Source organism: Telopea speciosissima, chromosome 1 (assembly GCF_018873765.1).
Source record: "Telopea speciosissima isolate NSW1024214 ecotype Mountain lineage chromosome 1, Tspe_v1, whole genome shotgun sequence".
Taxonomy (NCBI): Eukaryota; Viridiplantae; Streptophyta; class Magnoliopsida; order Proteales; family Proteaceae; genus Telopea; species Telopea speciosissima.
In genome coordinates this window covers 39257492-39280882 of record NC_057916.1, presented here as the reverse complement: position 1 = coordinate 39280882, position 23391 = coordinate 39257492, and the positions used below count along the sequence as shown (strand labels likewise).

The window sequence follows — 23391 nt, the reverse complement described above, 5'->3', positions numbered from 1 at the left end:
CATGATTACCAAACTTTCCCCTCTTTTTTAATTTAATTTCACTTTCCTCCCCTTCCCTTTACGTGTAACAAGATGGAGCCTACAAGACAAACATGGAAGGACCTATTCGCCATACAAGATAAATTCATGCATTTCTAAAGCCAGAACTGAGGGCTGTTTGTGCATATCAATAAAGAAAATAAAAAATGAGATTCAGTATCATGCTCTTAATATCAAGAATGAGGAGTAGCAAAAGGTCATCTTTATTAAGGGCAAAAAATGAGATCATCCTGAACTAGAAATACTTGAAGTTATCCTAAACTTCGCATAGATCATAGATGATTGACCTACGACATGAAACACAAGAAATATTTGACGTCTCAAACTATCAATGAGTAAATACTCAATTCTTACCGTGAGTACTGAAGCTGGAACCGCCAGAACGGTCAGAGGGATGTATGCAATGGCCCTACACAAATTCCAAGAGGTTACCAGTTAGAAGATGTAAACTTGAAGGCACAGAAATTTAATGTTTAGAGCATCAAAACATTCCATTGACAACTGAGTATGCCTCAACATGATTTTTTACATACAACCAATACAGGAAATGATGCACTTAGCCAAAAAAATTTGCAAAAGCTACATATATGGTGCCCAAAATTTTCTTGCATATGATATAATTGAAAATTTGACTTCAAATATGATGATATTGTTTTGGTGGATGAGACAAAAGCAGGGATTAATGCCAAGTTAGAGTTATGGAGATCAACCTTGGAATCAAAAGGTTTTAAGATAAGTAGAACGAAGACCGAGTATATGGTGTGTAACTTTGGTTACACTAGGACGGATAATCATAGTTGTCAAGGGGCCGCATAGGCATCCAAGTGGATCTCTAGGGGCCTAGGTGGCTGTAACCTTAGTGCAGTGCGTCTTCCACTGGTTAAATTGGTAACGGATCAGGTTCTGATACTTATTTATGCCAAATATCATTTAAGTAATGTTAAGATATTATTCATAATTAAGCAAATACCCCCTATTTGAATCCAATAAAAATAGTTAAAAAATCAAATTCCAAAAGAATAAAAAAGCAACCCCCTAGTTCAAGAACAAAAACTGGATTTTTTTGGCAGAAGGTGAAATTTTCAACTTTCTAATGTTGGGGTTTTTCTCAAATCTAAAAATTCCATAAATCTTAATATGGTATACCATTGCTAGAAAATCAAAGTGCAGTAAAATATTCATTTGTTTTGATATCTAAACAATTTTTTTCACTCAGACCAATTTTGACAACATTAGCGCACACCCAATATTGTTTGACCGGAACATAACTCCTTCAATATAAATCAGATTTAAGCAATCTTGGATTTGTTGAAAAGCTGGTTTTGTGTTCTACCTAATACAAAAAGTCTCATGTATAAATAAAATCATTTGATGAGACAAACTTCTTAGAGAACAAGAACATTTATCTAAATCAAGAGCAGTTTAATTAATTATTGATAAGATCATATTTTCTAAGAACAGTACAATGTATGTTTTGATTGTTTCAAACTTCCAATAGCTTGCTTCTTCCGTTCTACCGTCTCCTAGTTCTATGTTGATTTTTGATGACTTTATGTGGCTTAAATGCTTAATATTGATTTTGATTACTTGATGTGACTTAATGTTGATTTTTTATGACTTGATATTGCTTAATATTGATTTTTTATGACTGGATGTGGCTTAATGTTGATTTTTTGATGATACAAGGTACATATTGTAGGATACTAAATAATGTTAGAAATGAGGGGAAATAAAAAAAATAACATTTGGGTGCCTTGGTCGCCTAGGCGGGCGCCTTGTCGCCTAAGCGCTTTGGCACCCCTCCACCGCCTTAGGTCGCCTTGCTGCCTTACTAACTATGCAGATGATGAGATGGTGCAAAATTGATGAGGGAGATTCCACAAAGTGATTATTTTAGGTATCTCGGCACAATCATAAATAAAGAAGGTGATATAGAAGATGATGTTTCACAGCATAGTTGTCACAGTGTCTAAAGGACCTAAGGCGTTGGAGAGGGTCCGAAATCAAGGCGACCAAGGTGTATGGATGCCTAGGCGACACCTTGACAACTATGTTTCACAGAGATTAGGATGGATGAAGTGGAGAGGTGCTTCAGGAGTGTTGTGTGATCGGCGTATTCCTTTAAAAACTTTAAGGAAAATTTTATAGGACAATCATACGACCGGCTAAAATGTTGGGCATTTAAGAAGCATCATATAGATAAACTCAGTGTAGCGGAAATGAGGATGTTGAGATGGATGAGTGGCAAAACTAGGAAGGATAAAGTAAGGACTAATGAATGATCATACTAGAGCAGGTTTGGGAATAGCTCCGATACATGATAAGCTACGAGAAAGTCGTTTGAGGTGGCATGGCCATGTTCAACGGAGGCCTTTGGATGCTCCAGTAAGGAGGAGTGATTTGATTCAGATTGAATGAACTAAAGGAGCCAGGGGCAGACCTAAAATGACCTTAGGAGAAGTGGTGAGGAAAGACATGCACAGGTTAGGCCTTGTATCAATATGGCCTCGAATAGAGCTGATTGAAGGGCAAGGATCCATGTAGCCAAGCCCATTTAGTTGGGATAAGGCTGAGCTGTTGTTGTATTTGTTCCCTTTCAACTCTGCTCTATAATACTTCAACCTTTTTCATTTTCAGCATTGTAAAATGAATAACCTTCATCAACAGTGGAACTACAAAAGAAATAACCCATAGGTATATAGGACTAATGGAGAGAGAACCTGAGTTTCCGTTTTGGTTTGGGTCAGCTTGGTTCAATTTGCTATTCCAAACCAGGCCTGGGTCCAGATCTGATTCACTCAGAAAATCTCCAAAATGTGGGTTGTTTCTAGAGTCTTATCTCTTTACTTTATTATTATTATTATTATTAAATTGTAATTAGTTGGCTGGATTATGGGTACAATAGTTCCATTCATATTGAGATATTCTCTTCAATTGTTTAGTCTCTTTAGAACACCCAACAACAGCCTGTGGCTGGGAGGGATTTTCCTTCTCAGTTTTGGTTTTATTTATTTAATTTTCTTACTAGTTGGGTCGGTGAAGGATTCCCTTCTAGCTGTTCAATTGTAGGAGGATCCCTAGTTTATTTTAGTTTCTTTCTTTCCTGTTTTTTGAGTCGTATATAAAGATATGCAGGCCTACGGCCATCCCCATAATTTACATAATGAAGAAGAAACCTTCAGCTCAGGTTGGTCTATGGATTTCAGGCTAGCTCTTTGAATTTGAGAGTGTTTTGGCATCTGTGGATTCAGATGTGTACTTCTGTGGACTCAGAAGTGGGTTGCCGTGGATTCAGTAACTGAAATCAGGAGGATTCCTAGTTATATCTCTATTCCCTATCTCTCCCCCCTCTATCTCCAATCGAAATCAGGTCAGTTTCTGAATCTTCCTTATCCTGCGCATGCTGATTTCTTTCTATCTTTAAGGTAGTGTTTGGTATGCATTCTCAGAACGCAGTCCAGGCCTAGAATGCATTCTAAGATGATAAAAACACTGTTTGATATCTGTTACCGTTCTTGAGCCCTAGAATGGGTAGAGAACGGGCCCCGTTCTGGAATGCGTCATCCGACCCATTCCGCATTCTGAGAAAAGGGGCAAAAATCTCATTCTACTGGATACCCGATGAACTTGACATTATCCTCGAGACTCTCAAGTCGAGAGTGAAAAACCTGTGAAAAGACTCTGTGAAGCGAGGGAGGGAGCTTCAGCGATTTGTGCACAAAGAGTCTGTGAAGTAAGGGAACTTCAGCGTAACTGATCTGCTTCAAGGTCTGATTTGCGCTCTCTCTCTCGCTGACTCTCTCTCTCTCTTCAGCGATTTGTGTTGGATTCATTTCGATTTTCTTCTGATTGTTTTAGGGCTTGGATTTTTGTTAGATTCATTTCGATTTTCTTCTGATTGTTGTAGGATTTCATTGTTGTAATTTTTATGTGTACCCCATAAATTTGGTGCCTGGAAGGCTCCTCTATTTCTCCAACCCTTCTTCCTATTCATTTTATAATGACAATAACTGTAACAACTTGTGCGTGAATCTGTGTTTTTTTTTTTTTTAAGGAAGTGGACTTTTACTTGATCCCCATGTACAGCCCTGTTTTCCCTTCTCTGTTTCTCACCTTATTGATTAATGTTGACAAGTAATGGTTTTGTCTTCCCTCTTATTGATTAATGTTGCATTGTGTCTTTGGTTGATTGATGTTGAGGGGAGAGACAGAGGTGTGGATCTCAGAACCTTCCCATGTGCCTCTCTTTCAAAATGAGAAAAGATCCTAAAATTGATAGAATGATACTAGCTAACATGGTACAATTATGTATGAATATTATGCCTGACCTCTAGCATTACTCCCTTGATAGACCCACTTGCGGAATTGGGCCCTAATCAGAGATCCCTGTCCACTAATGAATCATTGGACATTTTTGCAGATCTTGACCATAAAAAACATGCTTTTAACTTTTATCATATGGGTCATGGCTGATGGATGCAATGCTGTGGCAGTTCATGTGCTTTATGTTAATAGAATAAATACTGCTCACCAATAAAGAAACATTTTTAAGTTGTGTGCAACGTTTAGAATAATAGCTGGAGTCTTTGAATGGGATTTTTAGTTAATGGGCTTAAAGACAAAACATATACATCAAATTAGCTCTAAACAGTTAAAAAGGATATAAGTCAAGGATGTTATATAGGCATATAGCATACTATAACATACAGAGATTCACAGGAAGGAAGATAACAGAGATTGCATGGTCCCTTATTAAATATTTACACAGAATTAATTGGAGGGGTTATCCTCTTCCAGTTGGTTTCTTTGTTTCTGAAACTCTTAATATTAGATTGCAGTTGTAGGAATGTGAGCAGATGATGCTTGTCAGCACTGATGTAACGGCGATTTCCAAGCAAGCTTCTCCTTTGGATAGCCTTGCCAGACTTCTTCCGGTGGGATGAAGCAATCAATGGAAAGACCATGTACATTGAAGACGACATCATCGATCATCCATGTCTCTTCTAGACTTGTAATTATAGGACCATTCACATTGTTTCTAAACCTTACTAAGCTTACAGACTTACAGTGGAGTGACTTGAGTGAGCTATCATCACACCATCCACAGCTCTATAATCTTCCATTCTTGATCCCATTGTGAACCTGGTGACTGAATCCTTGTCAAGTAAGAATCCTCTAGATACACTAGCAAACCACTTCTTTGGTTGAAGTAACCAAAGATAACATGTGTGATGATCTATACTGTGCTATCACTCCTCTCAACCAAGGCAACATCATCAGCAGCAAATTTCAACATGAACAATCTTCTCCAGCCATTAGCTTCTCCCCCATGTACTGGGCAGAAGAGAACAAAGCACATGTGTTGGGGGCTACGAGATTTGGTAGGGAAATAGGAGATTTAAGGATTTAATTAAGAGAGGGATGCGTTTAAGCTCTGTTGTATGTCTCTACCATACACTTGTGCACCAATGCATAATTCCTTAGATGGTCACAATATGATAGGCGCCCATTGGATTGCACATGCCCCAAGACTGAATTGGTTCTATAAGTCTCTCTCTTAACCATTGGTTCTATAATCCCTCTTTTAGTGGTTAGCAAAACTAGGAAAAATAATTGAGATTTGGAAAGGGAAGGTCAGATTTTTTTAATTTAATTCACTGTAAAGCATGTATCCAAAGTGAAGACATATTAGTTTGAATCAGTACGAACGTACAATCTTTGCAAAGTTATATGATGCATTTTTGCCTTAGGAACTGAAAATTAAAGCATAGTATTAGCATTTTAACTGGAAAAATCGAAAACTCTCGTCCTTAATTACATATCAGCAATTGTGCCCTTAGCCATTTCTCCATAACCATATTACTCCTGTCCAATAGCATTCTTCTAGCATGCACATCTACAACAAGCACCCATTCATGTATTACATCCAACTTACCTACAAAGCATAGTTATCAAGGCGTCGCCTTGGCATCCAGGCGGTTTTACAGGGGCTAGGCAGTTGGACACCTTACAGTATGTCACAAAGGCGAGCGCCTTAGAGACCAAGGTGTCACCTTAAGCGCCTTAGGACGCCTATTCTGCTGGGAACGCCTTAGGTACTTTTTTTTATTTTTTTTATGTAGTTTAAGTTAATTCTAATTGACAAAATTTCATTGGTTTTATGTTTTTGGTTTTATATGTTTTAAAAAAAAAACACAACAACAAAATCTAAAGTAAAGTAAACCACTTCACGGTTTCACCCTCATGGCTTCACGACCAAAATCCAAAAGAAAAATGAAGAGAATCTGAGAAAGAGAAACGAGAAGAAGAAGCAGTGGCATCTCCCTCAGTCCCTCTCAGTCCCCATCCTCCACCGGCATCCGGCGACATCTCCAGCCTTGACGGTAAGTATTGTGCTTTATTTTTTTTTTCTTTTTTCCTTCTAAACCCTTTTCTTCCAAGTTCTAAACCCCTTTCTAACCTCTCCCGTCTCCACCGGCAACATCTCCAGTCCCCATCCTCCAGCAGTGACATCTCCAACCTCCACCGGCGTCCGGCAACATCTCCAGTCTTGACGGTAAGTATTGTGATTTATTTTTTTTTTCTTTTTCCTTCTAAACCCTTTTCTTCTAAGTTCTAAACACCTTTCTAACCTCTCCAGTCTCCACCGGCGACATCTCCAGCCTCCACCCCCACCGGCGACATCTCCAACCTCCACCGGCGTAAGGCGACATCTCCAGCCTGAATCAGAAAGTATTGTACTGTTGTGCCTTCTTTTCTTTTTTTTTTTTCTTCTTCTTCTTCTAAACCTTTTTCATCTAACCATCACTCTGTTTCTTCCTTTTGCAGCGGCGACCGGCTGTCTTCCTTTACTCCGGCGACATATTCCGGCCAGCAATAAATGTCTTTTTTTTTCCGTTTCAGTTCTTCAGTCCTTTTTTTGTCTTTTGTTAGTTTTTTGAGTTTCAAACTTTCAATAGTGTATTATTTATTACATGTATCAATAGTTAATTAGTTATTGAAGGATTTCATGCCTGATTCTTTTGGGTTTCCTTTAACCATTTCAAACACTTACATCTATCATTGCTGACTTGCTGCCTTGCTGGCTTCTCTTCCTCTACAGCGGCACTGCCGGGCTGCCGGCGCATCCCGCCTTACTTCGCCAACAGCAAGCACTCAACCAGTCAACCTTTGGTAAGTGTTTTTTTTTATCTTCTAATTCTCTCATTTTTTTTTCTGATTTACTCTACTTTCTTTTGTAAGTGTTTTTTTCTTCTAATTCTCTTTTTTTTTTACTGATTAACTCTACTTTGATTACTTTCTTTTGTTATGTTTTTTTTTCTTTACTTTTTAAGTTTTCATACACGTTGGATGATTGGAATACTATTATTTACTTCTATATTTTTTATTTTTTTCTATTTTCTGTCATTGTAGACAACTAGACATCAAACAAAGAGAGTATAATGGCCAATGTTGGTGGTAGTAGCGGGGCTGAAAATACAAGTACAGCGGGGTCAAGGATTGATCTAAGCAAGGATCCAAAAAGGAAGGCCAAGTCTAGTGATCCTGGGTGGAAGTATGGATACTGACCTAATTTAGAAGACAAGAAATGTGTTAAGTGTATCCTTTGTGGGGTGGATACCAAGGGAGGAATAAAAAGATTTAAGCAACACTTGATTGATGGCTATGGAGATGTAGCCAAGTGCACAAAGACAACTGCAGAAATTGCTAAAGAGATAAAGAAGCAATCTTGAAAAACAAGAAGATGACGGAAAAGTTTGATGATTTGGATGCTAATGGCGGAGATTCACCTGTAAAAGGAATCGAAGAAGGGCATATAGTGTCTTTTTTTTTTCTTTTCTTTTTTTTTGGTTGGGGGGGGGGCCTCAAGCCTTGTCCCAAGCTATGGAACAACTTCAAAGAAAAAGAAAAGAAAAAAAAAAAAGGTGTCACTCAAACCGTAGTCAAACAAGAAGTAAGGGATCCCATGGATGCTCATGCCAAGAGGCGGACTCCTGAAGAGGTGGTTGTAGAGAGGCGGGGTAAAGGTCCCTATCAGACTACAATGGAGAACCGTATAAGATCAAAGGAGGAAAGAAAGAAACTTCGTTCTTACTTTGCAAGGTGGGCTTATGACTTATGACAACGGCGTTCCATTCAATGCATTGAAGCTAAGGAGCTTTGAGGAGTTGGTTGAGGCAATTGAACAGTATGGGCCAGGTTTCAAGCCTCCTTCATTAAATAATTATAGGGTTACTCTATTGAATTCTGAGAAGGAGAAAGTTGATGAAATGAAAAAGAAATATAAAATCTATTGGAAGAAAGGTTGCACTCTCATGTCTGATTGGTGGACAAACAGGAAAGGAAGGCACTTAATTAATTTTCTTGTCAACTGTACGGAGGGGACTTTTTTTTGGGGGTCTGTGGATGTATCAAGTCAAAAAACAAGATGCAAAAATGTTATTTGAGTTCCGTGATAGTAAGATTGAGGAGATTGGAGAAGATAATGTGGTTTAAGTAGTCATTGATAATGCTTCCAATTATGTTGTTGCTGGAAGGTTATTAATAGAGAAAAGAAAGAAGTTGTATTGGATTCCATGTGCAGCTCGCCTGGACCTTATGATGGAGGAGATAGGCAATATAAAAGCATACAAATCTCTGATACAGAAGGGGAGAAAAATTACTAGCTTCATCTATAGGCATACTCGCCTTCTTGAAGCTATGAGGGAACAAACAAGAGGAGCAGACTTAGTGAGGGCTAGAGTTACCAAATTTGCATCTTCATTAAGCATAAGTATGCTTTGAGGAGATTATTCCTTTCTGATCACTGGGAGCGTTCTAAGTTATCACATACAAAGGCAAGGAAGAAAATTGTTGAAATAATTATTGCCACACCTTTCCGGAATGGTGTGCAAGATTTCTTGAGAGCATCATTGCCTCTTCTTCAAGTATTGAGGATAGTAGATGGAGATGAGAGGCCAGCATTGCCTTAAAGTATATATTGCAATGGAAGAGGCAAAGAAGAACATAAAATTAAATTTTAAGGGCATAGAAAGAAAATGAGAGAAGGTTATAAAGATATTGATAGGTGTTGGACAAGTCATATGGAGCGAATATATTTGGCTGCATTTCTTTATGCATAAAGCAAATGATGCATAAAGCAAAGTTCTTCAAGGCAATTGAGATTGAATCAGATTCAGAGTTAGCCAACTCCTTGATGCATAAAGCAAATGATGCCTTTAATGATATTCTTACAAGGATGGTGCCTGATACAACCTTGCAGGACAAGATTAGTGAACAGTCTACTGATTATATTGGAGCTAGAGGAACTTTTGCAAAAGAGATGGTGATTAGACAAAGGGACAAGTTGGATCCTAGTAAGTATTTTCTTTTTAATTTATATTGTTTAGTTGTTTCACTTGTTTGTACTTTGTACGTTGATTTTAATTTAATCTATATTTTTTATTATATATATTTATAGTCATTTGGTGGGAAAAACATGGAAGCTCTACACCTGAGCTTACAAAGCTTGCAAGGCACTGAGTTGGTCTTTGTTGCTCATCTTCTGGTTGTGAGCACAATTGGAGCATATTTGAGTTTGTGAGTACTTCAGTACTAAGTTAATTTTATTTTTTGTTTTTTGTTTTTTGTGTGTCGTTTTATAAAAGAATGGCTTAAAAAGTAAAAAGTGATATTTTCATATTGTTAATTGTTCTTCAGATTCACACCAAGAAGAGGAATAGATTAGAGCATCAACGTTTAAATGATCTTGCCTATATCCAGTATAACCGCCGTCTTCAAGTAAGGTTCCAAGAAAGAAAGGAACAATGCAGAAATTATAATCCACTGGTACTTGATGAGCTAGATTGGAGTAGTGAGTGGATGATTGGCGAATTAGATGATGAATTAGTTCTCCCTAAGGATGATCTCACTTGGAGAATTATATCAACAGTAGCTGGGGCATCTTCATCATTTCATGGCCCCAATAGACCAAGGAGGTCTGGACCATTAACCAATGGAGCGGCTCCAACCATTGTCTCTTATTCACGGCGTGGTAGGGGGAGGACTGAGGAATCTTCAGACGAAGAACTAGAGTTGGAGTTGGAGGAAGAGGATGTGCGTGATGATGAAAATGTTGAGGATGATTATGGTATAAAAAGTGATTCTGCAGGCCAGCAACAGGAGGAAGAAGAAGAAGATTTAAATATACTTAATTGGGATTGAACTTTGAAGTAGTAAAGTACTTTATTGAACAATTTGTATTGGAATGTGGATGTTTTTTTTTTTTTACTTTTCTTCACTTAAAGTATTTGAATGTTTTAGCTTTAAAGAATACTTAATTTTGGCATTTTTCTATTTTAGGTTATTTTATGTTTTCTTTTATTGATGCTTTTTAGAATGATTCAGAATTCAGATCACCCCAGGTTATTTCTTTTCCATTAAATTTGGCTTATCGATTCTTACTTTAGATACTTTTTAATTCTTGGATCTTAACTTCTTACTTCGTAATTCTTAGTTCTTACACTTTATTTATGTATTGAGTAATGACTATTGACTGATAGGGTCACATGAGTAGAAATATAGTGGATGACCATAGGGCTTAGGCACTCATTTTGGCATCATAGAGATAAGCATAATAATTTGCCAGCCCTTTATTCTTTATATTTAATACTTTATAATGTTGTTTCATATTTATATGCTATATTGCTATGATAATATGATGAACTTAATTTTTTTATTTTTTTTATGAATATCTTGCATTGGTTTGACTCTTTAATATTTATTTAGCAATAGATAATTTTTAATATGCTATTTGTGCCAAATAAAAGGTTACATAAAAAAAAGAACACTAGAACGCCTTGTTCGCCAAGGCGATGCCTTGCGGCCGCCCTATCGCCAAGGCGCTTAGGAAGGCCCTCAAACACCGTGGTCACCTTGCCGCCTTGGTAACTATGCCAGTTCAAAGCTTGGGCAAGGATTGAGAACTCTACTGGTACTGTAATGAGTAATGTGGACTTTTATAAGTTTTAATTTAGTAGTTTCTTTTCAATTTAAAAAAAAAAAAAAGAAAGGAAAAAAAGACATACTCTTTAGAGAAGATACGGGAATAGTTGAAGCTAGTGCATGATTGATCCGTTCAAACATTCTACTATAAACTATATTTTTCTCCATGCTTCTTTCCCTTATCTTTGCCAAAATCATGTTTCTCTAAGTCAAGCTTATGGCAGTAATTTATCAAATGGTTGGCTGGGGAGTGATTCATTCATGCACTTCTCTGTTTCTCACCTTCTGTAGGTTCCATAAATCACAGATGCTTCTTTCCCTTATTAATGTGATATGTTCTTTAACTATTAATTTAGATGTGTGGATTAATTAGTTACGATGATCAAAGGTTGGACATGCTTATGGTTCTCGTCAGGTTAAAGTGACTACAAGTAAGAAAAGAAGGATGGATACACAAGAGAAAACATCCAATTTGTTTAAGGGGAAAGAAATTGCTACAAATGAGAATGCTAGTAAAAAAAGAAAGATGGAGACAGCAAAGGAAAAAAGAAACAACACAAAATGTGTTAACTGTGTGTGATTTTGATATGTGTTTTACCTTCATATGGGCTGGTTGGGAAGGAACAGCCCATGACTCGAGGATTTTGTGGGAAGCATGGCATAGACAATATTTGAGATTTCCTCATCCTCCAGAAGGTAATTATTTGACTATTATTTTGGTTATTAAAAATTATTTGACTTATTAAATATTTGGTAGTTACTTTTTTGAATAAATACTCATAATTATTTTACTTATATAAATAGTGTCTATTTACAGGAAAGTATTACCTCATTGGTTTGGGATTTTCAAATGTTCCTGGATACCTTGCCCCATTAAAAAATGTGTGCTACCATCAACAAGATTATAACCATAGAAGGCCACAAGGGGCTAAATAACGGTTTAATTATGCCCATTCTTCATTAAGGAGTATAATTGAGAGATGTTTTGGTGTCTTAAAGAAACGGTTTCCCATTCTCAAGTTGATGCCTCCATATCACTTTAGGACACAGGTTAAAATGGTAATTGCTTGTGCAGCTGTACACAATTTTATTAGGAAGCAGCAAGCAAATGATTGGTTGTTTGAAGAGTATAATCGTGAAGACTCAAGTATAATTGACAATAGCTATGATGATGATGAGGTAAATGCAGAGGATTGTGGCTTGCAGCCTTTGGTTACTCCTCAGCAACAACGTGCGTGGGCACAAGTTAGACAAAATATTGCTAATGTGATGGAACAAGATGCAAGGGCTTGATGGGCCGATGGGGAACCGTGTTTTATGACTAGTTTATTCTGTCTTTTTATGAATCTAAACATAAATTTTAGGCTTTGTTGAGATGGAGACCCATGTAATCATTGACATTATGATATGATTTTATTTTTACGTAGTAAAATATGTGACATTATGTAGGTAATTACAAATTTTGTGGACATATCCCTATTACAATTCAAATGTGTTTCCTGCGTTATAAAAATATAAAGCTCTTGAAAATTGTTTCTAAATTCAAAGGATAGAATCCCCCTTTCACCAAGGGGTTTGGGTTGGATGAGATTGAGTTAAGGAATCAGAGAATGGAAAAGAAGTCATAAGCCAAAAGAATTAAAAAAATAATGAAGTCCTAAGCCAAAAGAATTAAAAAAGTACTGGGTTAAAAAATCTACAAAGGAAATATTAAAAAATAATAGGCCAATATTTCAAAAGAAAAAAAGGGGGGAGGGGAGAAGAATGCATTTTTAAGAATGGGAATATAAAATACCAAAACACTATTCTCATTCTAATATCAGGAATGCATTCCAAATAGAGGTTTCCCAAATGACATTCTCATTGTAGGTTAGGAATGCATTCTCCATTTTAAGAATGCATTCCAACAATGCATACCAAATACTGCCTAAATCTATTTGATTATTTGATTCTCTATTCTGTTAAGTAGTTTACTGTTTCAGTTCGTCTCAGTTTTCTATCCTAAAATTTTGTTTTTATTTCTAGATTCAAAAGTCACAACTGTTTTCAGATAAGAGATTTCCCATCGATTTACAATGTCCTACAGCATATCAACTTCTCAAATTTCCGGTTTTCTGCAAATGATTTCATGAATCTGTTTTCAGTGAATATTTAAGGTTACATATCATTGATTATTTATTATATCAGATCACACCTTGCTTACTGTTTTGGAGCCCTAAACTGTCTATCGATTTCTACTGTTTCCAAGAATCCTCATCCCATAAGGATTCTTCTCTCTCTCACGATCTGACCTTCAGATTTGGAACATATTTACTATTGGTTTCTACCTATCAGTATCAGCCATCAACCGGAGTTCTACCCAGATCAGAATTACCATTATTGAGTTAATTAATTTCTTTGTTTGCTGGTTTAGTTCCTACCTTCCTGCGAATCTGGCTAAAGTTGAGGTTCTTAATCTTATTCTTTTGGTGCCTAGAAACCCCCCATCAACCTCCGTCTCAAAAATTGTGTTTCACCTTGAATAGAAAGAAAGAACCAAACGGACTAACAGACTAACACTCAGTATCACATTGACAATAGTGCATCTCTGCTAGAACCAAGACATTTTTGTTCTTTGCCTTTAGGTGAAGATTATAGCATTTCTATGTTGGATCACTCACCAAATCCATTGGCAATCCTACAACTATCTCCATTAACAGCTTACTCTCGGTTCCCAGAAAGTTTCATGTCATGGTTCCAAGGATTTGGATTGGCTGGGACTGCTCTAGTTTACACAGTGGATTAGGAATTATGATCCCACTCACCAGAACCAAGGATAAAGTAAAAGTATAACGGTGGTGTCTAACCCAAGTGCTTGTGAAGATCTCAACCACAATCAAATGATCTTGTCCAAAGGATCACAATCAACCCCAAAACTACACCAGACAGGGATAAGATCAACAAACTCAAAGAGATGCTGATTGAGTGCTAACTAAAGGAACAGTCAGTAGGAAATAAAATGTACAGAAAACAACTTACAAAACAAGTGGACCCCAAGGCCCTAGATTGTGTTCAATCCATAGCAGGAAATCTTTCAACATCTGCATAATAGAATCTGATTAGTAGATAAGAATTTGAAGAAGTATGAACAAAGGTTCAAGCCAATGAAAAGTAGAGACAGAAGAAATTTAGACAGTTTTCTAATTAAGGTAGGTGTTCAACATATAATAGCCAGTTGACAATTAAACACTCAACATAATTACTCAAAATGAAACTGGCGCAAACCAAAACATTAGAAGCTTATTGGCAACATTTACACAAAGCAAAAGATAAGATGAAAAATAATTTAAACACATTCAGCATATGATTATATAAATAGCTTTGGATGAAAGAATTGAATATAGAACTGAAACTTATCAGATGATGAGCATACTATAAGGAAAAGTTATCACTAGCAAGTAGCAATAGCTGTATCCAAACCTTTACTACATAATAATATAATATAGACTCCATAAAAGGTTAATGATCTTATAGAGATTTGCTTTATCTTCACCAGTGCTATAATAGAAGTATCCAGTATGCCTAAACTCCATATCTTAGTACTTTATTTTCCCAAGCCTTTGCTGCACTACTGAAGTGTCTTCTATCTTGCTAAATTGTGTTACCCAAACCACTATCTTCCAGAGAATTTTGTCTACAGAGTATGGTGACCTAGAAAAAGCCTATGACAGAGTCCCTAGAGAGCTAATATGGCAAGTACTAGATAATGTAGTCTTAGATTGGTAGGGAACCACCAACTAGGAGCCAGTAAACCAGGATCTGATATGAACTGGTGATCCAATTAATTCAAATATGGTTTTAGGTCAAAATTAGGGTTAGGGTTTAAGGTGTTGGTTATGCTAGGCAAGTGTAGAGGAGTCTATCAATGAAGGTTTCGAGATGTTTTGATGGATGGAAGTGTGTAAACTTAAATGGGCACAAAGTTAGGGTTAGGGTTTCGGGTTTTGGAAAAGAGGAAAAAGATGGATTTCTAGGGCTTGGCTAGACAGAAGTAAACCAAAGTTAAATGGTTTTCTTAGGAGGGTATAAGGGATAATCAGTCAGATTTGTAGACTGGTCTGACAGTTGGTTTGGGCTAGGCAGAAATTAGGGTTTTGGGTGTTGATTTGAGGAGGAGGAAGTTAGGGTTTTAATGGTGGGAATGGGCAGCAGTGTGGATCGAGTGTGTGTTATAGGCAGGGGGTGTTATGGCTGAAGTTTGGTGAATTTCTGATGGTTGGTTATGTCCGGAGAGAATTATGGTCGTTGGGAAATTGAAAATAAAAGGGGGAAAGTTAGGGTTGGGGATGTAGAGGATTAGGAGAAGAAGATTGGGGATGGGGATGGGGATGATTCCAAACTTACTTGTAGTTGCAGAAGGTTATTGGCAGCAGCTTGTTGATGGATGAACTCGAATAAAAATTGGATCTTTGACTGGGCTTCACACCGTAGATTGTTGATTGGATCAAACACCAATCCCACCAACGAACCACCCAGGCTTCACACCGCAAGGTGTAGATTGGATCAAACACCAATCCCACCAGCCTTGATCAAACACAAGACAATTTTCAAAGAGAAGAGAAGTTGCAGCAGCTTGCAAAAGCAAAGTTTTCAAAATTCGGAGGTGAGAATAAACCCCCACCGAATTATAGTGGCAATAGGCCCTACCGCCCTATTCCTAATCAGCCTAGGAGTGTAAAAGCTCCCAGCTGACTTTAATTACACTTCACAATCTCTTTTGAATTCGTGGAGAGGTGTGGACCCAACTTCTAATGAAAGAAAATAAAAGAAAGGCGACTCAAGTCACTTAAATTGAACCTATGGTTCAATCTAGTTTTGGACCGGTACAATTTAAAACGCTAAAACATGAAAATAAACTAAGGACAGAGCCAATCTCGTATGCAACCTATGTGCCCCTACTTTAAGTCCATAAAAGTGACCTATTATAATTGAAAACCCATGGGACCAAAGTCCCAACATGTATAGAACCTAACCCTAGACTTATTCCATCAAACTAAGCCTCTTTTGGTGATGTATCTGCATCACTAGAGAAGAGAAGTGTTTCAAGTAAATATGTTGACATAATTAAAGATATGTATGATGGTGTGGTGACAAGTGTAAGAACTGTGGGGGGCCAAGGCAGTGAATTCCCAATTACAATTGGGTTACGTCAAGGAACAGCTTTAAGCGCTTATCTGTTTGCACTTATCATGGATGACTTAGCTAGAGACATTCAAGATGAGGTACCTTGGTGTATACTCTTTGCTAATGATATTGTTTTGGTGGATGAGACACAAGCAGGGATTAACACCAAGTTAGAGTTCTGGAGAACAACCTTGGAATCAAAAGATTTTAAGCTAAGTAGAACGAAGAGGGAGTATATGGTGTGTAATTTTGGTTACACTAGGACGGATAATGAGGTGGTGAAACTTTATGAGGGAGATTCCACAAAGTGATTATTGTAGGTATCTTGGTTCAATCATAAATAAAGAAGGTGATATAGAGGACGATGTTTCACAGAGAATTAAAATAGGATGGATGAAGTGGAGAGGTGTGTTCTGAGTTTTGTGTGATCGGCGTATTCCTTTAAAACTTAAAGGAAATTTTTATAGGACAATCGTACGACTAGCTATGATGTATAATGCGAAATATTGGGTAGTTAAGAAGCATCATATAGATAAACTCAGTATGCAGAGATGAGGATGTTGGGATAGATGATTGGCAAAACTAGGAAGGATAAAGTAAAGAATGATCATATTAGAGCTGGTTTGGCAGTAGCTCCGATACATGATAAGCTACGAGAAAGTCGTTTGAGGTGGCATGGCCATGTTCAACAGAGGCCTTTGGATGCTCCAGTACGGAGGAGTGATTTAATTCAAATTGAAGGAACTAAAAGAGCCAAGGGCCGACCTAAAATGACCTTAGGAGAAGTGCTGAGAAAAGACATGCATAACCTAGGCCTTGTATCAAGTATGAGCTCGAATAGAGCTGATTGGAGGGCAAGGATCCTAGTAGCCGACCCCATTTAGTTAGGATAAGGCTGAGTTGTTATTGTTTGTTGTTGTAGTATGTTTGCATTTAGATGCATTTGCCTCCTTTCTTTAGGTATCTTTTTTCATTATTTTGAGCTTAGCAGAAACAGGGACATCTTATAACCACTTACCACTCACAAGGAAAAGGCAAGATTCTACCAACAAGAAATCCAAACATGCAATAAGCACAAATAAGAAAGAAAAACAGGGTGGGGGGGAACTAAAAAGGATTAAATCTGATGATTCCTCACTTGTTCACCTAACTTCGTGCAATAAAAGCTAGAATCCAGTAGGAATAAAATGTAGCAGCTATTGAGACAGTAATCAACAGAGAAGAAACAACTAAAGAACAAGAAGCACCAGTGAAGAGATTAAGAAAGCATCAAGGATGGGAAGAAAAAATGAACTTGCAACAACACATTATCTCATGTCCAAACATCCATACATTAATACCCTTTCTTTTTCTTCATATGAGCCACAAAACCCAACTGTTAGAAACCCACAAGAATGCCAAAAACGACGTTATAATGCAATTTACTAAAGCAAACAAATGACTAACCCAACCAAGAGCAATGTTAAAATTTCATTCAATCACTGAAGCCCCAAATTCATAAGCTTAAGAAAGTAAGGAACAAAACTGCACCCACTTAAAAAAGTTTTCCGACAAAACATTAAGAATAAAGCAAAGCCGAGGAGTGGGAGAGAGAGAGAGCATGGAGACCTTCTCGATGGGAAGAGTAAAGCAAGCTGTGATAATGGCGGCCAAGAGGATGAGAAGAAGAACGACCCTAAAGACGGAGGCCAATTTCACCGCCATTGATAACCTGCGACGCCAAGGCCTGCACTCCTCCTCGTCGTCCTCCGTTATCGGTTGCTTCAGGGACGACCTTGCTCTTAAGCCCTCAAAAGTTGCCAGATTTAGTATCCCAAATTTAACCGACTATACCCCACCACAGCAACACCGCCACCGTTCTAACTCTAATAAATCAGTTTTATTAAAACGGAAGAACGATTTCGAGTCTTGTTGCCTCCATGATCGCTTATCTGGTACTGTTCTCCAAATCTTTTCAATTTCACCTTCTTTGATTCCCTTTTCTCTCTCTCCCTCTTCTCACTCTTTTCTCTCCCTCTCCTTTTATTTGTTCGGTTGTTCCCACCAAAATTCCCGACTTCGATCTCACGGGTGTGATCTACATCTACTGCTCTGTAAAAGGTTGTGCGCGTGAGCGACTGTAACACTCCCTCCTCCCTCACGCGAGTGTCACACGAACCACCATGCTTGGATTGGTTCTACAGGTGGGAATCTGATAGGCCGGACATAGCAAGACTGAGACCGACACGGTTTTGTAACTTAATCCGGAAGACAAACCCAGTCTGACTCTGACATGGGCTTAAGTAGATCGGCATTTGGATCCAAACATGCCCGCTGACCTTTTCTTAAATTCTTTCCCTCTCCCATGAGGGCCATGAGGCCTTCAATCTTTCTTGGAACCCCAAAAAAAAAAAGTTGGCAGTGGGAATGGGATTTTTTTTCCTCCAAGGTTCCCTCACTCATAAGGTTGTGAGATTCTCTTTAGGGATGTTCGATATGTGTCAGAGAGAAATCCAATGGCACGATGGTGATTCCCAAATAACGAGTGACTCTCTCTCTCTCCTCTCTCCACTCTTTCCTCAAAACCACTCTCTTCTCTCTCCTCTCTCCTCTCTCCTCTCTCCACTCTATCCTCAAAACCACTCTCTTCTCTCTCCTCTCTCCTCTCTCCTCTCTCCACGTTTGCTGCAACTCTCACGTCTCTCTCCTCTCTCTCGTCTCTCTCCTCTCTCACGTCTCCTCTCTCTCATCTCGCTCCTCTCTCTCGTCTCTCTCCTCTCTCTCCTCTCTCTCCTCTCTCGTCTCTCTCCTCTCTCTCTGCTCTTCTTGTTCATTTTTCAAGATTACCTCATTTTTTGTTCTATTTCGACTTTCAACTTCAATTAATCGGTAATTTATCTTTGTGCTCTTTTTCTCTGTATTTTTTTGTTCATTTTTTTATACTCTCTTTTTGGTTAGTGTTCATGTATGTCTAGTCTACCTTCTAAAATGGGTAGAAGTGTAGAACGGTTCAGAAATTTTCTTCTGCTCTGCTTTTCTGTTTCTTTGTTGAGGTTTCTTGTTTTGTTTTACATGTAAGTAGTCGAATGAGCTACTCCGTGTTTTAGATTGTCTTCAAGGAAAGTTGAACTCATGACTAATCCAGTTTCTTGTCTCAATTCTCAGGGGTATATAGTAAAGTTGAGGTTCTTTATTTTTTTTAGTATGGGTTTATGATAAAGTTGAGAATGGTGAGAGGTGGAGCTTTTTGTGCAACGCGTTTCATATTTGAATCTTATTTTTGGGATATCTTGTGGTTATTTGTGGAAGCCTGTTTTGGATTGCTTAGAAATTGAATTTTCAAGCAGAAATTTTGGTGGAGTACTTTTTATAAATGTTTTTTTTTTTTCAATTTGCTTTCTGTTGAAAAACATGGATTTTTCAGAGAGAGAAACGTGAGAGTTGCATCAAATGTGGAAAGAGGAGAGAGGAGAGAGGAGAGAGTGGTTTTAAGGCTAGAGTGGAGAGAGGAGAGAGAAGAGAGTGGTTTTGAGGAAAGAGTGGAGAGAGGAGAGAGAGAGAGAGTCACTCGTTGTTTGGGAATCACCATCGTGCCGTTGGATTTCTCTCTGACACATGTCAAACATCCCTAAAGAGAACCTCACAACCGTATGGGTGAGGGAACCTTAGAGGAAAAAAATCCAGTGGGAATGTGGTATCAAGGATTAAACACCCTGGAATTTTATAAAAGTTGGTTTGGGCAAATTCCGACCTAGATCAGATTGGAACCGATTAGGATCAGTGAAGAATTGGTCACACCGGTCCAATAAACCCTAACTCTTGTTGTTTCCATCGTAGGCATGCTACTTATAATTGGCATGAACCCAAGAAATTCAGCACAGATTGATCAATCAGAATCGACAAGAATCAGGACATGGTTCGGCTGATTACACTTATTTGATTTTGATTACACTTAGGGTTGTCAACGATCTAAACTACCTCGATCAGCTCACTCTAGTACTCGAGTTAGAGCTCGAAACACCACCAAACTCTATAGTTGTGTAACTAATTAAATGACCATCTTTTACTTACACGGACCTCTCTTTAGGTATCGATTAATTACCGATGCATCCATCTTTCTTCAAAGAACTATTTACACATACCTCCTCTACTTTTCTAAATATTTAATAAGTTAATCCAGGTCGTTAGTGGTTCCCGTTAGTGACAAACGATAGGTGTGTTTTAGAAATTTTAGGACCAATATACCCTTGATAGGGTAAAATGACCTTAATGTCCTCTTCTTCTTCTTCTTCTTCTTCTTCTTTTTTTCCCCTGCACCTGCGACCACAACACATGTGCTCGTGCACCTCAACCTATCCACCACTACCTCTATTTTTCTTCGTCTGCCCTAGTTGGGTCTTTATTTCTGTTCGGATTGTTGATATCGATGGAGGCAAAGAGAGCTCTTGCATGTAACGATTTGCTCCACAAGCCAGCATTCGAAGAATTTGTGAAAGTTTTCACGGGAGTACCGTTATCAACAGCCAAAGTCATGAATTCTATAGTGTTTGGGAGGAGACATGGTTGCTAGGATAGGGAGCTTTGAGCCTTTGATAGTCAATTCCAGAACAACAGAGAGGTAGTGGTGGATTCTTGGCTTTATATTGCAAAACAGTAGAGGGGTAGTGGTGGATATTCTTGGTTTTATATTGCAGAACAACAGAGAGGTAGTGGTGGATTCTTGGTTTTTTAGTGAAGTTGGAGGTGGGTTCAATGAATCTGAAGTGAATTGGATTGAGTGGAGTTATACTTGAGAGAGAGAGATTTGAAATCGAGTTATGATAATCAGAAATTTATCAGTTGGTGAGTTGGATAGCATATTCTCAATTTTTATTCGTTTTTTTTCTTCAATTTTGAGTGTAGATTTTTTATTTCTAGGGTTCGAGCAATGTCTGCTACGGTTCTCAATGATTCAATGGCAAAGTCCACTTCAGAATCTCAATCAACTACTATTAAGATCAGTACCGCATAGGTGGAAGTTGAGTTCTCCAAATGCAAATGCTACGGATTGACAGAGGAATGCACACCCGATTACATATCTAGATTTTGTGAGAGGTACCAAGGACGATGGATTTATGGTTTGTGTGCCGAAGTTGTGAAGGACGAGATTTTCATATCAGATAGGCTCATCAACTCCTAAGAAGCCTTGAATCGACACATGAATTTCTGCAAGAAGTTCATATATTCGAGCCCTCCGACTAATCCCACCAAGCATCTGATTTCCACAATGAAGCAGATTTTCATGAGGAACTTGGATTCTCCAAGAGCCGTGAAGTAGAACTGTTAGGGCTTCTTCTCCTTTCAATTTGGGAAGGGTTCAAAGTAGAAAGGAATGGAAGAGAGTTCTTGTATATAATGAAAGGCAATATGGTCAGTACAGTAAAAAGTCTAACGTTTTCTAAACAAGTTACGACTTGGATTAACTTATTAAATATTTAGAAAAGTAGGGGAGGTACGTATAAATAGTGAAGAAAGATGGATGCATCGGTAATTAATCGATACCTCAGGGGAGGTACGTGTAAATTTCCCCAAAAAAAATGTTGGCAGGTGGTATCAAGGATTAAACACCTTGAATTGGGTTCAAGTCAGTCTGGGCTGATTCCGATCACAGATTAGAACCGGTGAGGATTATTGACGAATTGGTCATAATCGGTCCAAATAAACCCTAACCCTTATTGTTTCCATCATAGGCATGCTACTTATAATTAGCATGAACCCTAGAAATCTAGCATGGATTGATCAATCAGGATCAACAAAAATTGGAACATGGCTCGGCCGATTACACTTATTTGATTTTGATTATTAGAAGCATTACCATGAGAGCTCATCTTATTTGATTTTGATTATTAGAACCATTAGCATGAGAGCTCATCCTATGGTAACATTAATGTGCTCAAAATTATAAGCCAGCATAGGGTTGTCAACGATATGAACTACCTCAACTCACTCTAGTACTGGAGCACCCTAATGATGACTCTAGCGCTAATGAGGAGAGAACTAGCTAGTCTCTTCAACTTTTAGGGAACGATTCATTCATTTCGCCTACCCAATAACTAAGGAGCACTCACACCTTTAAGCATGGGTTCGGTATCAGGAAAATCAAGATCTCGAAACACCACCAAGCTCTATAGTTGTGTAACTAATTAAACTGCCATGACCTAGAGTTAGATTTTTTTAATGCATATTTTAAAATTTGGAAGATTTAAAAGACCTTTTCATTTCTAATGTCTATCTTATCATCTTCTTATTCTTTTTGTTTTCACATTCTCTTGACCTTTCATTTATACATGAACTTTCATGTGGTCTAGAAAGTTTCTAGACTTTGTAGCTTCGTCTTTGGGACTCTACCTCTTCAACTTCTTAAGAGTTTCTCTTCATTCGAGAGACTTTATCCCTTTATTTTCTTGAAGGACTCTGCCTCTTCATATCTTCTCTAAAGTTTCTCTTCCTCTATAAATAAATGGGACCTCTTGGCATTGAGCTCACCAAGTTCCCTCAGGTCATTTGTGTGAGTGTGGGCTGTAATCTCAAGTCACCTTTATGAGGATTGAAAGCTTGCTCTACTATTATTTTGAGTGTCTCAATTTCCATTTATTTAAGTGCAGTTGCATCATTGGGGGCGTATGTGGTCTTAAGGAGAGTGTCAAATGGAATGCTTCAGCCCGTAGTTTTTCTAACAAAGTTTTTATTATAGGCCTAAGAGTTCGTGAAACAAAAATCGTTTAAAAGCTCAACAACTTAAAAATAAGTGTGTTTTCTCAATATTCTCATTATTCTGACATATATTTCCAACACCTGGTCTCTCTCACCTAATGCCCATTCAACAAGTTCAACTAAATGAGATTAGGCTGATATGTAATGGGTTTACTTATCATACCCGTAGACCTGGAGGGGAGTGAGGAAGCGACGGTCCCAAAAGGGGATAACAAAAATCTTATCCTTTTATTTCATTACAACGAAAGTCTTAATTCAAGAGATTAGTCCAACTCTTTTTTAAATTTTCAGCGAAAGTCTAATTTTAGGAAGGTGGGTCCAAAAACAAACGAGAATTCTGTAATTTTAAAACCCTACTTGTGGTGGTATATATTTACAGAAAATGGTAATTAAGGCCAAGTTACAACTTGCTAGATTTTCCTATATACACAAATTACATGTTTTTCTAAAAAAGTTGCATGCCACGGCTTCCTA

General features: G+C 37.9%; 1 protein-coding gene and 1 long non-coding RNA gene across 2 annotated transcripts in view; one reads left to right on the top strand and one right to left on the bottom strand.

Moving 5' to 3' along the window:
• LOC122670491 (TVP38/TMEM64 family membrane protein slr0305-like) overlaps positions 1–18185 on the bottom strand; it is a 28189-nt gene extending 10004 nt beyond the window's left edge. Inside the window, exons 1-3 of the mRNA XM_043867392.1 lie at positions 17794–18185; positions 14041–14102; positions 394–448 (exon numbers count right to left, since the gene is read on the bottom strand). Coding sequence (XP_043723327.1) covers positions 394–448; positions 14041–14102; positions 17794–17889 — 213 coding nt within the window. The 5' untranslated portion in view covers positions 17890–18185. The remainder of the gene's footprint in view (positions 1–393; positions 449–14040; positions 14103–17793) is intronic.
• On the top strand, positions 7983–21437 carry LOC122670498. Its single transcript, XR_006334217.1, has 3 exons — positions 7983–7993; positions 9085–9087; positions 21082–21437. It is a non-coding gene; the product is annotated as an uncharacterized LOC122670498 (long non-coding RNA).
• The last annotated feature ends 1954 nt before the right edge of the window (positions 21438–23391 follow it).